At 39.4% G+C, this 17845-nt stretch overlaps 1 protein-coding gene across 1 annotated transcript in view; it reads right to left on the bottom strand.

Annotated features, from left to right (window-relative positions):
- Positions 1 to 17845, bottom strand: part of prom1a (prominin 1a) — an 89427-nt gene that overhangs the window by 34838 nt on the left and 36744 nt on the right. Inside the window, exon 5 of the mRNA XM_030738834.1 lies at positions 13590 to 13795. Within this exon, the coding sequence (XP_030594694.1) occupies positions 13590 to 13795 (206 nt within the window). The remainder of the gene's footprint in view (positions 1 to 13589; positions 13796 to 17845) is intronic.

Genomic DNA, 17845 nt, shown 5'->3' on the forward strand with positions numbered 1-17845 from the left:
GTGATAAATTATGGGATGCACTGTGAATTCTGACAACAACCTCTCCAATTAATTAGCTTGGCAGCGGCATGTATAAAGCTGCCACTGTTCAGTGTCTGTGTGCTGTGAACAGGAGACGAGAACTTTTTAGGTTTTTATAGGAAAAAAAAACACTAACAAAAGGATAATTCAAGAGAAAATAAGGATAAAGCTTAAGGCACAATCAATGTAAAAGATGCAAGCAAATAGATATTCATGAAGCATTCACACTGTTCTCACTTGCAGCTTTATAAATTATACAGTCTGAAAAGCTGCATATAGAAAAATAGCCAGAGGGAACTGGTTAAGGGGTGCTTTATTGACATTAAGGTATTTTTTTTAAATAACAGTGATGTTTTAATGAAGCTAAATAGAAATGAAAACTTCAGATGCCCTCCAAAACAAATTTCATGGAACAGAGAATTATCATTTATTTTTAGCTGAGTGACTCTACACACTATAATGTACTGAAGTGAGATGGTTCACTCCTGTAGCATCTTCTACTCGTGTACCTTTTCCCTCCACATTAGGCAACAGAAGGTCTGTGTTTTACTATTGTAATCAAAGATGTAAAATCAATGAAGACTGCTGCATAATGCACAGTGTGAGGAAAGAGCAGAAGCACCATGGCAGAGCTCATGAATTACATGCAAGCTTTTCCAGTCTACAGATCATGACGTGGCCACAGAGCTCTCTCAGGTTCACACTTCAGGTGCATTGTTTTTGTTCTTTGTGATGGTTTTAACTTCTTTAGATGTGTAATATGATTTTTATTAATTATTGTGGTTTAAATGGTGATTTATCAGCTGATAGATCAAAATTATTTACTAATACTGATGTTAGCAAATAACTAATATTGGCTGATAATGCTGGCTGTCCAATCTATTGGTCAGGCTCTAAAAAGCACTGGGCCACCTCCGTAGCGCACCTACAGAAGCTGCTTGGCCATGGAAACCCACACTGTGAAGATTGTGGTGTACAGTTTTTGTCCAGATATCAGTGCCAGAGGAGGTTTGGAACTCCACAGTTACTGACTCAGCAGAGCTAAGGTGACTTTTATGCACAGTGACTCTGCTCTGTAACTTTACATGGTCTGCCACTTTGTGGCTGAGCTTACAGCTGATCGTGGAATATTTTGAAGGGACGAAATTTCACGAACTGACTTGTTGCAACATCCTATTGCAGTACCAAATTCAAATGCAGTGATCTCTTTAGAATGACCCGTTCTTTCACAAATCTTTGTAAAGGCAGACTGCATGGCTAGGCACTTGATTTTATATACCTGTGGCAATGGGACTGACAACACACAAATTTAGAGATTAAGAGGTGTGTCTCAGTATTCTATAATCTGGTGTGATCTTCACTGATGACTGCGAAAATATTCAAGCCAACAAGAACATTTTAGGCAAGCTTTAGTATGGAGATTAATGTCTTTGTACAGAATCTGAAAGATGACAGAAAAGTGGCCTCAAAAAAGTAGGCAAATGTTAATTTACCTGCTCCTGCAAGTGCCACTGCCAAGGAGTTAAGTAAAACTAAACTAAAGCTAGGCATGAAAAAGATTTGAATGAAATTAAATAAAAATTAAAACTAGACTTTAGAAAAGACTAAAACCAAGTGAATTAAAACTATGCGTTTCAGCACAACCAGCACGAGGAGGCTTCGGTGGATGTCTGGTGCCAGTCTGGACAGACATCACACATACAGCGATTATTAATATCTACTGTGTATGTACTGTGTACTGTGTTAAATATTTATTATAAATCCCAGGTTTTTTTCACTTTCATATATATTATGTTCATCATCCTCCTGCGAATGCCGTGTTCTCTGTTTGTGCTTCTTTCACATGTCACCCGTACGTAACTTAATGTCACTGTGATGTAACTTTGTTTGACTCACCACTAAATATGGAATGAAGAAAAAGTGCCACATGGTGGGTTTCTGCTTGTTAAAAAAAAATAATATTATATATATATATATATATATATATATAAGAATAAAAACTATGCTGAAAAATAAAACCTAACCTTAGACATGAAAATACAGAAACTACAGTGAAAACTTTTAGTTTTAAAGAAAAAGAAAAACTAATGTATAATACTATATAATTAATACTATAACTATGCTTGCTGCATAAACTGTAATAACCCTGGCTACTGCTAACCTCGACTGTAATTAGACAGGAATGGAGGGTTGGGAGGGGTTAGTTTCTTCCGTCTGTACATACTCTTAATCATCCCCACTGAAATTACTTTTGCTTTACTGTACTTTTAATCTTATTTTTACGATCAAAATGTGTTTTTTAAGATCTCCTTTCACACTCAAATCTTGTTACTTTTGCTGCTACCGCCCCACATTCCCTACAGGCTTTTGAGTAAAGTTTAATTTTATATTTTGCTGGCTGCAACAGCTCCAAAACTGGAAACAAATTACCTCCAAGTAGCCTGACATTTAGTGAACAAGTGACATCTTCATAGTTGTAGCTTCTTTCCTGACAGAGTTAATGCTCATCACACTATTAATGAACCCCCTAAAAATAGCCCCGCATGTGATGAATCCCCAGGGAGGCTGTTAACTGAGCAATGTGTGGGTTACGCAAGGCACAGGATGGAGGTAAGAGCGTGTTTGGCTGCGTGTGTTTATACGTGGCTAATTGTGTGCTTGTTTTTGTATGTGAGAGAAGGTAAGAATATGTTTGTGTTAGCAGCAATGAGTGACTTAGAATAAATTCAATAAAACTACTTTTGCAAATGGAGAGATGGATGGATAGTGGTTTCTCTCTGCAATCAAAATGATCCATACAGGAACTCTTTATTTTGTATACGGCACAGCACATCTGTGAAACAGAGGGACTTTGGGACTTTTCAAAAACCTCATGGCTTGCTCGGCTCTCAAACACAAAGATATTGACAAATTCATTTTAATTTATGTTGGTGTGTTATTCTATTGAGCTATTTTACTTTCTTAGAATTGTGCAGTTTTTAGGATGAAAGCCACATCTCACAGATCTACTGGGACGCACCATCAGTGATGTACCCTGGGCTCATCGGGTCTTTCAACATCAGACACATTCAGGGTTGATCAGACCCGGCTCACGTCCCAGCAGGAACTGTCCATGGATCCACCCTCTTGATCCGAAGCCACCTAGTGGCTTTCTCTGTGGTTTCAGTAGCTGATCTAAAGACCCTACAAATCCTCAGCAACCCACGTACACAGTCTTGCAGCAGGTTCAACAGCCTTTCCTTGCTTGCACCAGCATGCATCCATTAGTTCCTGATACTTATCACTCTTTCTCTCATTTGCCTTGTCCATGTTTTTTTCCCATCTTTGATCACATGAGCACATGATCAATTGCCTGGTGGATTCAGAGCCACACAGTGATCATATCTGGCTGTGACCGTGACAGCGTTGTCTGGGTTGGCAAATTCAGCTGCTTGCCAAAGTCCACTTCCATATGCCAGCTGTTGGAGGCAGTGAGAAGACCAGCTTTTGTTCAGCTCGTGGATCAGGTTTCTCTCCAGTGCTGACAAAGTCAGTGGTCATTGGCCGATGGTGGCCTCTGATGTTTTTAATGGCTGTGGTCCTAGTCACGGCGTCAACAACAGCGTCTGTCTCCAAGAGCTTTTGGGCAGTTGCCAAAGAGCCCCTTCCAAAGCAGGATAAATGAACTATATCAATCTATTTACTTAAAGCATAAAATTACAGTCAGTAAGAAGCAAAGAAAAACCTTCTGTATAATGGGTTGCATATTTGTATGTTATTTGTTGCATGCAAAAGCTTGCAGTGATTCCATTGGTCAATCTTTAAAATCTTGCACCTGTACAGTTTATGAATGATTGCATGCACAGGCATGTCACTCTAAACTGGTGTTTAGCTGAAAAAGTGACACAATGTGGTAAAAGATGGCTCATTCTGTAACAACACTGTAATAAACAGTGGGCTAATTCTGCAGTTCTTTTCAGAGAGCGGTCAGTCTCCCATTTACATTTTTTATTCATACCTACTTAATTAATGAAACCGATTAGTTTTTAGCTCCAATTCAGTACTTTCAGTATTTGGCCCAAGTAGCTACTGTATTAGAAAATAAAGTGTGTTAAAGGAAGTATATGCAATAGATTTCAATGCCTTTTTAATGAGTTGTGAGAATTTCAGTGGGAGGAATCATATTTTGCAAATGAACAAAGAAACATTCTGATATACTGACAAGTTTTTCCTTTTAGTGAGCACACTTCCCCTCATTATGTGAGAGGAGATAATATTACAGTCCAAATCTTTTGCTAGAACTGTCAGTGGTTTTAAGGGTTTACAGTAAATGCACAGTCAAAAAGTTAGTTTTGTGAGTTGCATTTCTAGATTAAATTGCATGTGGTATTATATAAGTAATTATTTTGACTGTGGCTGCTGAGCTCCTGGTGCTATCCCTTCAGTGCACGGTGCTCCAACAAGAAGTTAAGAATTAACTGGGCCACTTTATTATTAATTATTCAGCAGGATTTAGTGCTAATATCTCACATATCACATAAACAGAAGTGGGACTTGTGTGAGCTTTAAACTAAAATAAACTAAAGTGACTTATTAAATCAACAGTAACTACTTTCTGTTTTTAGCCTTAGCCAATCACAGAGGCCATTTTCACTAGTACAGAACTGAGCGGGGGGAAACGCACCATTTGAGACTAATCTTTGGGCTCCTTTGCTCATATTTTTGGTGGAAAACTGTCTGATGCACTCTGGTTTTGTTTGAGATAACAGCGGACATTATCATGCTGTGACACCACTCATCTGCCTAACACTTTTAACAGGCAAAGCTGCAACAGTGAGAACATACCAAAATATCTTGTAGTGAGTCTCTGCATAAACATGACCAGTAGGAAAAGTCCTTGCAGTGAACACAGCCTAAAGGCATTTAGACACCAATTTAAACGCAAAGTTTTAGCTTGATTAAAAGAAAAAAAGAAGAAGAAAAGAGAAATCCACTGAGATCCTGTGCAGTATAAAAATATTTGAATTCTATTACAGTAATTCAGAGCATTTCCCTTAAAAACCCCTGAAACACATTTCTTCTCTTTATTGTCTTATGACTAAAATACTGAAATCCAAACTTCATTTGTGTGCTGGACTGTGCAGTGGCTATTTTTCATTCTAGCAATGTTTTCCTGTGATATATGAATATTTTACTCACCACATCTAATATAGTTTTTGCAAGGTCATTTTCTGCCCTCCCTCGCAAAATATTGGAGTGTGAGATCATGCAAAAATAAATATATAAACTTAAGTCAGAGCCATTGTGGATTACAGGATATATTGTACATTGCTTGGGGAGACCATTACTTGTATCCCAGATATCAGATAGCTCTTTTAAGGACAAACTCTTCCAATTTAAACTGACTGCCTGAAATTTAAAGTTCAGCCTGCTGATTGCTCAGCTCACTGTCGCCTGCATTATCATTAATAAGACCCCATATAATTAACACGGATTACTAGGCCCATAATGTTAGAACCCTTTGCACTAATAGTGTCGGACACCCAGCCACTGAAATAGACTGCTGAAGTGCATGCTGGGTAATAGCATGAGGCAGGGGTCTTCCACTTGGCCAGAACAGAGGGAAAGATCTTCTGTCTGTCATTTTATTATTATATATCCATGCGGGTGTTATGTGGAATCAGAGCTGATTAGTAGAAACTGAAATAGCTCCTGATGTTCTATTAATAATGTAGAGTGGGGATGTACACTAGCTGGCAGACATAATAAAATGGGCCGTTTAGCATATAATACATGCATGTGAGCTAAGATGCGTTAACGGCATAGCGCTGAACAACTACTACACTGCAGACCTACCACAGCACTGGTGATCACATTCACAAAAGGATTATGAGAAAACAAACACTGAAACTGACCTCTTTTGATTTAAGCAGGATATAAACAGCTTACCAATCTTATAGGCAAATAAATAATAAACCCTCTTTATTTAAGATTAGAAATATACTGCTTAAAAGGTCAGACCTCAATGGGGAAAAAAGCATACAAGATATCTATACTGATGTGTACTAGGTAATGTGTTAGGAATGAATGGATGCCACATTGATGAAAATCAAAATTATTGACCTACAGAGGGCTGAATTCAAAAACACCCCAAAAATCAAAGAGAAAAAAAAAACCCGATGCAGCAGGCTAGTGTCATGATCCTGGGCCGGTGGCCCAGTGTTTTGAGTTCTTTTTGTGAAGTTCTGTTTTGTTCTATTTCTATTTCTAGTTTTGGTCATAGTTTAGTATTAGGATCATAGTTTGCCTTTGTTTAGTTTTCCATGTTAGTCCTGGGCTTCCCTGTGCTCCTGTGTGTGTTGTCTAAGTCTTGGCCCTTCTGTGTTTAGGTTCCCTTTCCCTTAGCTCTGGTTTAGTTCTCCCTGTGTTCCTCTTAGTGTCTCTCCCTTGTCTCATGTCTTGTGTTTAGTTGGTCATGTTCTCATTCCCTCTGTGTGTCAGTCTCCCTGTGTTAAGTCTGCATGTATTTGGTTAGGTCACTTCCTGTTTTATTTTGACGATCTTATGTTCCTTGTGCTTTGGGTTTAGGTTTTACTTCCCCTTGTCTCATCAGTCTATTTCGGTCACCTGTGTTCTCACCTGTTTCCTTTTCCCTCGTTATGCCTTTGTGTATTTAAGGTCTCTATGTTATTTAGTTCCTTGTCGCGTTGTCGTCTGGTTTTCTCTGCTGTGTGCGTTATGTTCATGTTTATGCTTCGAGTTCATGTCTATGCTTTGAATTACGTCAAGCTATGTCCTATGTCAAGCCAAGCTTTATAAATAAAGCTTTAAGGAATTTCAAACTCCTCCTGTAAGTCCTGCATTGGGGTCCTCTGCCACGTTTGCCACAGCCCTAAACCTGACAGCTAGTCTGTTTAGCTAAAATTTTACTCCAACATCTCTAAAGGGTACTCCGTAGTTTATATGCACCAGGAGGAACCCAGGACCCACTGCACCGGTGTAGGGTCTGACAGTGGGTCCAAGGATTTCACTTTGATACCTAATGGCAGTCAGGGTGCCGTTGCCTAGCCTGTAGAGGTCTGTGAATCTCTCTATGGATATGCCTGCCCAGACCATCACTGACCCATCACCAAACCTGTCATGCTGAACGATGTGAGAACTTAAAGTTCTCCACGGCTTCTCCAGAACCTTTCACATCTGTCACATGTGCTCAGGGTGAAGCTGCTCTCATCTGTGAAAAGCACAGGGCATCAATAGTGGATGCTGGACCCTCTGGCCACCTTCACGAAGTGTGTTTCTGATTGTTTGGTCAGAGACATGCACATCATCGGCCTGCTGGAGGTCAGTATGTAGGACTCTGGAAATGCTCATCCTGTTCCTCCTTGTACAAAGGAGCAGATAGTGGTGATGGTGATTCTACAGCTCTGTCCAGCTCTCCTAGAGTCCTGCCTCTCTCCTGGAATCTCCTCCATACTCTTGAGACTGTGCTGGGAGACAAAGCAAACCTTCTGGCAATGGCACATATTGATGTGCCATCCTGGAAGAGTTGGACTACCTGTGTAACCTCTGTTGGGTCCAGGATTGCCTCATGCTACAGCAGTGACACTGACCCTAGCCAAATGCAGAACTAGTAGAGAGAGGGGGGGGGTCAGAAAAGATGAGGAGGGGGAAATGTGTAAAATCCTTCCTGTTTTGGGGGTTGTCTCATTGTTGCCCCTCTAGTGCACCTGTTAATTTAACTAACACAAAGCAACTGAAACAACCCCCTCTGCTACTTACCTGATCAGATCAATATTTCAGACATTTAACTGACTTGTTGCTATACTCTGGTTAAAAAGTGTTCCTTTCATTTTTTTTAACAGTGTATTATAACACTAACCAGAAAGGAGGAAACTCAAAGAGCACAGATACCCCCAAGGACAGTACTCTGATCAAACGCAATTACTATTCATTCAAAACACCATGCACACACCCTTATGTCTGCTTTTGAACAGCAAAGGAAATATTTGACATCAACTCACAGTAATGCTTACTTCAAAGTCTGTAACACACTCTGACATTATGAAACATATGATGTCCCTTTTATGCCTCTCCCACCCCCGCCACCACCCCAAGGAGATCTCGCTGCACATCGACCGTTGGTTGTTTAAGAGGGGAAGAGGTGAAATTTATCATGTCTCGGTTATCCCCTAACTGCCCAAGCAGTTGTCTGCCATTTGTATTCAGAAGTTGCTGGGGTGACTACATTATGAAAATAATAATAATAATACACCACTTTATCTGGATCTGCACCAAACTTTAATTGGTTCTCTCCCTATGCTGCACCTCTCCACCCAGTTCCCCCAAAAATTGGCCTGGTAGATTTTTTTTTTGACAGATGAATAAAAACAAACTGCAATGAAACTATAAGATCCAGACATGTCTGCACCACTAAACAAGCTTGAACCTGAATGACCAAAACATATCTGGGTGCAGCTGGAAAACAAACTCAAACACGACTGGGTGATTTTGCTGCAGTAAAGCCAAAGATGTCTTGCCTTCAACTAAAAATGCACCTATTTGGTAAAGCTATTAAATTCATTATTTATGTATCATTATAACAATTAATCTCACTGTAAACTTTCTTTTGTTTCTGTTCATTTCTTTTCCTGCTATGTACCCAGATTTAAAGCTCTATAAGAAATCAGATTAAAGTACTTACATGCCACAGTAATTGCCCATTTATTTTGGCCTGTTTAGTAAATCATTTTACGCTTAATTACATTTCAATATTCCATCACCTAAAATTAACCTGGCGAATGTTTTAATAGTTCAGCTGCACTAATTGGCAAATTGCTATAATATGTTTCTGATTAAATTATGAGTATGTCCATAAATTTAATGAATCATTCTCACCATATTCATTCCCACAAAGCCAGTCCAAATTCTCTGCCGGTAAGACAGCATTCAAAGTCAGTGGTGAACATCTGTTTGTGTTTGGTAGAGTTCATCACACAGTGACAACACGGCTGCCTCTTTTTACTTGGGCAGTACATTTGTAGGCGGAGCAGGAGTGCATGCATTTTCAGCATGAGTGGCATCCATGTGAATCAAACCCCATATCCCTACAGCACTACTCTAATCCAGTGAACATTACTCATTCACGTTTACAACCGCAGCTTGTTGGCAGCTCCTCTGGGATTTGACCTTACCGCCTTCACAGTAGGAGGACGATGCAAGAGTGATATTTTCTCATCAGGTTTCTTGTTACAGATTTATTTCTTCCCATTTCTACCTGGTCCACTGATTTGCTTTGTTTGTTTTCTCCTTTATTTGCTGCAGTGGATGCAGTCATGCACTGAGTCTGTCTGTCACATAAATGCCATCTATTGAACTTTTGTGGATCGAGTATCTCGACACTGCTGAGCAGCTATGATTACATACAACGATTAGCCACAACATTAAAACCACTGAATAAATGTTCTGCTGAGAAACTTTGGGTTTTTGAACATAGTTAAAGTAGGGAATCTACACTCAGTCACTTCAAAGGGTACAACTGTTAAACAGCTAGTTAACCCTAATAGCTGATCAGCCAATCACATGGCAGCAACTCAGTGCATTTAGGCATGTAGACATGATCAACACAACCTGCTAAGTTCAAAATGAGAAATCAAAGTGCGAATGGGGAAGAAAGGTCCTTTAAGTGACTCAGAATGTGGTAATGTTGTTGGCGCCAGATGGGCTTGTCTGAGTATTTCACACACTGCTGATTTACTGGGATTTTCCCACAGGAAAAGTAAGATTCCCACTACTACATGGAATCTCTGGACTCCAAATGAACTCACAGTCACCAGATCTCCATCTAATAGAGCACTTTGATTGATTTTCATTTTTTAATGATTGCCTGGAAAACACTTTAGGGTAACTCCTGTTGTTTTTTACATTTACTACATAAGTAACTGCTGGACACCACAGGAAAACCCTGCATCCACACAGTACTGGGCAGCTGGTTTTAATGTTGTGGCTGAATGTGTACAACATAAAACATTTGACAGATACCAAATCTTCCCAGCTCACCTTTTACCTGTCTCTGTTTCTTAATTAAAGCTGCATTCTCATTCGCCATAAGTGTTATTTAGAGGTAACTATGACTGCTTTCCAGTCTGTAATTAGGATAAAAGTATGGGATTTACCATTTCAGGAAGGGCAGGGTAAGGTGTTATCTAAACTCAGAAAAGTTTAGTGTCTTCAGGCAACAGTCACAGGCGTGTTTGACATTTCTGGCAGAGTTGATAAGCCCTTAAGTCTACAAGGCAGGTTGGATTTTGAAATTATTACCTGTGTGCTCGGGTGTATCCTCAGTAACGGCAGCCATCCTGACGCTGACTCCACTTTGCATCACTCACATTTTTATAAATAAAGACAATCCTTCATAAAAGCTTGTTTATTAAGAGACGTAAACCTTGCTGATGTAATCGACAGCAAATGCAAGGCAGTAAGAGATTACATCTCTGTCTGCACTACTTGGAGAAGAAAGGATGTCTGGAAAGTTGAATGCTGTACAGTGACTGCTAAGCATCAAATATGAACTGACATATAATAAAGAGTCACTTGCACTGTATTATCTCACACGTTACACAGAAGGTGATGCCCGGTTTTAGTAGCTATCATTTTGTTGTGGCACATTCTCTCATTTGCGGTCATTTAAATGTCCTCCTCACCCTTACCTGGGAGTCTTTCCCCTCTCTTAATCTGATTTTAACACTTCTTGGAAAATAAATGTCACCCCTGCCACTTTTCGGTGCCTGGCTGTCAGCTTTTTAGTAGCAGTAAAAAGCTGTCTGGGCCTAGGCTTGGAACTCATCCCTCTCCAGCCTGTAATTGCTTCATTAGAGCCTCTGCTGCATCTCTGCCTGGTAGCTAGGGAGATTTAATAAGAGCTGTGAGGATGCTCTCAGAGTCTTCGGTCTGTGCTGCTGGGATGTTGCTGGGGAATTTCTTATAACTAGGCTTCGTTCCAATGAAGACTGAAAGTCAAGGAACATCAAACTAAGTACACTCCTGGATGCCTTCAGTCTAGCTCAAATGCTGCTCTCCCACATCTTTTGTAGTGTTGCTGTATCCCCAGTGGCTATGCTTCTTCTGCTGCTACTGCTGAGACTGTAAACCAGAGTGTAGGGAAGATTAGGTTTCTTGTGGTCCATTTTCTGAGAGATGAGACTCATCAGGTTACATGACAGTCTGATGGGCTCATAAAGAAGAAGTGCAGAGTGGATCTAAAGCTTTATTTCATTCCATTTTCAGCTGAATGTGCCTGAAAAGACCCTGTATGCCCCCATGCCATAGGTCTGAATGCGAGCATGAATGGTTGTCTGTATCTCTGTCAGTCTGGCGACCTGCCCAGAGTGTACCCTGCTTCTCACCCTATGGACAAGCTCCAGCACTCCTGCGGCCCTGGATTAGATAAGCAGAAGAAAATGGATGGAAATCTCAGTTTATGTTCATATCTAAACACTGACCTTTCACTATTATTTTTATAATGTTTGCCAAAACTGTGCTTGGTTACATTTTTAGATCAATAGTGATTGGTGATGCCCATCAATCACTTATGTATTAAAAACAATCCTTACATTTAAAATTATACTGGGCTGTCTAATTATTTTTTTTAGTATGAAAATGTATAGAACCTTGTTTCCGCCACTAAAAAAAATAAATAAAAAATAAATAACCATCCGTAACTTGAAATTTCGAGTTACATATCTCAAAAAATTTGACTTAGTAACTCAAAATTTCGAGATACGAATGGAAATTTATTTATTTTTTTAGTAGCGAAAACAAGCTTCCATACATGCAAACAACTCAAAACTTTTGAGAAAATAAATCAAAATTTTAAGTTGCTCATCTCAAAATTTCAAGTTGACTTGAAATTTCAAGTTAGAGTTGCCAAATCAGGAAGCTCCGTGAAAGAGGTCATTTCCATTTTACCTGGAAGCAGATATCCCCAACACATGCGCACTCAGAATCAGGTAGCGACAGTAACAGTGAGCTAGCAGTATATAGCAAACATGAACATTGTTATTGTTATTTGCTTTTTTAACCTTTGAATACCGTCTAGCAAAAAAATAAAAGGTAAAGAATCAATGTTTGGAATGATTGATTTGGTGTATAGAGGTGAAATTACTGAAGAAAAAAAACTGTCCTTAATTAATATCTCACATTTGTTCACTTGTGTTAGTTGAAGTTCAGCTAACATTTCTAATGTAACATAATCAAACTTAATACACTTTTAAGGCAGCAAGGGAACTCATGTTTACCAAGAGTTTCAGTTTAGCCTATAGCTACCTAGTTTTTTAAATACATCTTGCATAAAACTTATATTTTCTGTCAATTCCCAGTAAAACAGAGTCACACGCTTAAGAAGTTCTAAAGTAATCGGTGCAAACAGTAATCTGCATATGAAATGCAGAATATGTGGGCAACAAACAAGATTTGCGATACCAGAAGCTTCATGGTGTCTTTTTGTAGTCATTTTTTTTTTCTGCTGGACAGTCAAAACAGTGTTTTGATGCAAGCAGGTGAATGATGGGAAAAGTACACAGAAAGTGTATTTTCTGAAATAAAATCTTGAAAATGTCTCCTGTTGTCTGGGAACAATTAAGCTCTTTAAAAATTTTATTTGTAAATAAAAAATAAAATAAACTCTTTAAGTAGATCCATCCATCCTCTTCCGCTTATCCTGTTCAGGGGGCTAGAGCCTATCCCACCCTGTCATAGGGTGAGAGGCAGGGTACACCCTGCACAGGTTAGTTTAGGTCCAGGCTGCAGGTAGAGTGTATTAAAGTCCTAGATAACTAATTCGCCAGCAATTTATTGTTGTCATCTAGACATTAATTCTGCTTCTACACTCACTGCAGTCTCTCTTGAGAAAGTCATTGCTTAAAATTTGCATATAAAACACAGAAAGAGAAAACAGACAACTACAGTAATAACTTAATAAAAAGAACCTTAAAGGGTAGTAGGTATTAGAGTCATTATTCATTCTGTATTCATTAATAAATAAATACCAAAGAGTATAGGTGTAGGTGAAATTGTGGCAGTGTATCTTCAAAGAAAAGGTCATAACTGGTTACACAGAATTATTGTGATCAAATTCTAAAGCATATTGTGGTTTTATCTTCGATTTGTAGTATTTTAGATGTGCGCTGACACGTTCCCACTCTAGTAAATGAAAGCTTTCACCTTGGATTCCCTGCAGGTAATAGTGACTAGAGCTTAGAATGAATACAAGTATGAAGGGTGCTGCCACATGCAATTTACAGTAGGACTTTACTATATATAGCAAACAGCATGGGGGAGGGAGAGGCTGATGACTGCGTGTGTGTGTGTGCATGACCAGAGGATGAGTGTATGTGCCTGAACATGAGTACATATGCGCATGAGTATATCACTGTAAAAGACAGAGGTGCACCTTGCTTATGACCCAAGTATATGCATACATGCACACAAGCACAAGCTGCACGCTTGTTTGCAGTAAAACGTGCACGTCTGCTTGCAAATTGATTTCCACATATTCCGCTTACGTGTATCATTTGTGCATGTGTCACACTCACGTGATGACCAGTGAGGTGGAGAAGAGCAGCGTTCCCAGCAGGCCACGCCGGCAGTCCGCATTCTTCCTCTGGCGTTGGTGCATCTCGCCACCACAGTTGTCACAGCAGCGGCACATGCAGAAGAAGAGCCCGACTATTGGCATCAGAACGGCAAAGAGCAGGCCCACCGCCGCACATACGAGGAAGCCAATCTCATAGTAGATGGCCTGGGGTCAGCGGGGGAGGAGGAGTGAAAGGGAAAAAAAAATGAGATGCAGAACGACGGACAAATTATTTAGGAATAATAACAGAAAAGGAGGTGATACGTGTAAATAAGGAGATGAAAGAACAAGAGGAGGTGAATGTTAAGGGAGAGAACAGGGAGAAATTAATAGTGGAATACACAAGAAGATGGGAGGATGCACACAAGGAGTACAAGGATAAAATGATCAACAAATCTAAAAATATCTGGTAGAAGCCCACCCCTGGAAATTCCCTCTACTCATCCAAACAAGATTTGTAGATGAACATTAAACACATTGCATAACACTACTCACTCCAGGAGAATCTCTCTTTGTTAGTCTTAAATACAACCAGCTAATTCAATGATTTGACTTCTTAGCTCCCTTTTTATACAAAACAAAGGCCAAGTCTCTTATAAAAATGAGTAGGATGAGGTTATTGTTCCAGCACAGTGCAATGGAAGCTGGAAATGCAAGGAGAAAATCTGCTGAGACTTTCGCAGAAAGCAATTCTTAGATGTTGTTTTTCGCCTACATCTCCAACCAACTGCAATATGCACCGGCAGGATGGCAACACATGAAGATTGATGGGAAAATACTCAAAGGAATCAGAGCTCCCCATGTAGCCCTGTGGTAGAGTTTCCCACACTATGATGAAGGGGAAAGACAGCGTTTCTGATGAAAAACCTGCTTCAGTAGGAATGGATTACAAGGCAGTTAACACATTAAAGGGCTTCTTAGGATGGACTTCCTGATTTTTCTTGAAAAAGAAAAATCAGCCCCCAGCGTGAGATCATTATATCCGTTTCAGTGGAGCTCCACATTTAACGAAAATAAGGTACATCTCTAAGCCAGGTGTGATTTATTTAAGTCGACTCAAACCACAAAACAGCTGAAATTATTTCTTGGCAGTGGATGATTTCTCTCACTTGGTTCATGATACGATTTTAGGAAATTGTGGTGAGGTGAGGTGAGGCCCTTTAAAAAACAGAAAAATTATTAAAGTGAAAACTTGTAGCCGGTTCATTTTCTACACCAAGCTAAAACAAATGCAGTGTAATATAACAGCCTCATATCCAGACTTCATGATTATAACAAATGTGTCCAGTTTTAATCAGACCAACTCACTGACCAAAAACTAAAGATACTTCTCTTAGAATAACTAAATTTACTTCTTAGTATAACAGAATACATTTATTAAAAGTTTCAAGCTCTGTGCATAGGAAAAAAATAAAAACTGACCACTTGCAGAACAGGAATTTTACCATAGAGCTCAAACTTGAACAGAGAGTAAATCTCAACTTCTGAGTCAAACTGACCCAACCTTCATGTCAATGTCAGGAGATAACAAAGAGCAGTCTTCATGGCAAAGCCTGCAGCCTCCAAGCCCAACAAAGGCACGCTTCATCATTAGCATCATATCAGGAGTGCAAGCAGGAGCATGCACATAGCTTTTTTTTGTTTTTTTTTTATTTATGGGTCTACGGATGGTGAATTCATTCCCTCGGGTCAGACTGTCAAAACTGTGAGCAGGCATATTCTACTTCACCACTCACCATTTGCCAAGTTTGACTCCTTGCAACTTCATCCTCTTCCCAAAAATTAAACTCAAGTTAAAGGATCGCTGTTGTGACACAGTGCACTGTAGATGTGCACCTTTATAGCACAAGTGTGAGCCTGGAGACCGTGCTCTCTTTAGGGTTCTGTTTTGTCTCTCAATATCAAACTATCATTGAAACTGATTCATCATTTGTCACAGAGCCTAAATAATCCTTAACTTTGACTGAATTTTTGAAATATTCAAGATGACAAGATTTTTTTTTTTTCAACAAATTGCTCCTGATGTATTAAATGCAGCTGTTGGCGGCTTCTCACTTGCTCGCCTTGTCATGCACTACAATGCTCCTACTTAATCTGCCCCTACCTAAACTGCACTCGGCACAGGCTTTGGAAATTGTCAAAATTAAATAGGGGATTGGTAATTCCCACACCATATGTAACTTGTCACAATGATGTTCAATAGCTTCTCGTTATGAAAGGATCAAAGCAGCAATGCTATCACTGCTTTGAATAGAGGAATTGCTCTCCCAGCTGATTTGCACTAATCTTAATCGCCCTCATAAGTCAGTGACCCTGCCTCCTTTGGGGACCTGCGTCTTTAGCTCTTTGACATAGTCTGGGTAAAAAGGTAGGGTAAAAGTAGCTTCTGAATTTGTCTCAGAGGGACAGTCTTCTGGTTCATTTCTAAAGCTCTATGCAAACGTTTAATAACCCACATTCCTGTAGCTAATGTTTGGATGAGTGAAACATTTACCTGTGTGAAGAATATAATTTCTCAGACATAGAAAAAGTCTCTTAATCATTTTCTTTCTGACCTCAGAGAATAAATATATGGATGACTGCAGGGTCAAGAGTAACTGAGAGAAAAAGGGAAATCTGAGATTTTGAAGATGCTCTGAACCAAAAAAAATAAAAAAGGGAAACTAAAGAGACGGTGTGTGTGTGTGTGTGTGTGTGTGTGTGTGTGTGTGTGTGTGTGTGTGTGTTATCTGAAGGCACCAATGTCAGCACAGTTGCTGAGGACACTGTGCAAATCGTGGTGCTTGCATTGTCATTCTCCTTCTGGGCTCTGCTTGTTATTGGGTGAATCTTCACAAAAAAAAAAGGTCAAAAATGTTCCATTTTTTTTCCACCGCCACTCTTAAAGGGCCTCCAGCTCTTACTATTTTGGGACTATAGCTTTATCTTGGCAAGTGCCCAAAAGAAGAAGGTGACCTTCCGATAAGAACAAACTGGATGATGGGGTGGCAGCATGTCTGATCTGTGAAGACATGCATTTCTTTAACATTAAACAGATTTAATGCCAGCAGCAGCCATAAGGCATGCTGAAGCTCAAGCAAGAAGCTGTTACCCTAAACTCATTACAAGTCAGCTTAATGCCTGATATATACGATACCTGATACATATTAGTCTTTTCCTCTTTTTTCCACTTTTTTCTCTGTTCTGATTTAAAGGGATTGAATATTCTTTTAATGGCATATATATTCTATAACAACGCAGGCTGCTCAAACAATGAGGTTTATATGCACGTAATCCCTAGATGTTTAGTTTCACATGGTTTCTTCTACTCTTGCTTTGTATTAGGTCAGTGAGTGTGGATACCCCTAATATGGTCATGTCAGGCACACAGCTCTAGCTGAGTGCACAGAAACCCCACCCACCTGCTATTCAAATCAACACAAAGTTTATGAAGAGCAGCCAATCACAAGAAAGCTTTGGGGAACTGAGCTAAAACCAATCATTTCAGCTCAGCTGAATGGAAAGGCCACAAGTAAGCCTAGTATATTGTAAGATTCTTTGAAGTATTATGCTAAATTGATTTTTAAGTAGGTGGATAGCAGTCTGACCCAGTCAAACAGAAAATACACTACAATATAATTAATATACATTAATACACAAACACTATAATGGCATATCCAGGCCAGAAAACATGTAAATACACACCCACTCAAACACACATTTGAACTATTTAAATCCACTGTAAGCAGGCTGTGGTTCAAACTAAGATTACAGTACACACTGCCGGCTGTGATTTTGTAAGAAATGTTCTTTTAAAGCATGATGATTGATTTGCTTTGAATTTATCTGTTACATTCAGACGGCTGTGAAAGCCAATTCTAAAAATACATAAATGTAAAAAAAAATAAAAATGCAGCATTGGTCCTGATGTGATAGGCAATTTCACGAATATGAGGAAAAATGTGGAATTTAGCAGGCATGGCACTGATTTTATTATAGTTGGACAGAGTTTATTTTTCTTTGATCTTCCAATAAAAGTTTGAAATCACTGCCTTTCACAAGCAGACTACAATCACAAATGTAACCTCTTTAAAAAAAAGAAGCTCTGCTGCAGAATCAGGGCACTGTTACAGTTTGTTGACCTGTGAGGGTGTCCGGCCTGTTTATGCAAATATAGAAGTGATTACCCCCTTTTAAACCAGGGGAAATTCTGCACTTTATGCATGCTGTAAGTCA

Source organism: Archocentrus centrarchus, chromosome 10 (genome assembly GCF_007364275.1).
Source record: "Archocentrus centrarchus isolate MPI-CPG fArcCen1 chromosome 10, fArcCen1, whole genome shotgun sequence".
In the NCBI taxonomy this organism is placed as follows: Eukaryota; Metazoa; Chordata; class Actinopteri; order Cichliformes; family Cichlidae; genus Archocentrus; species Archocentrus centrarchus.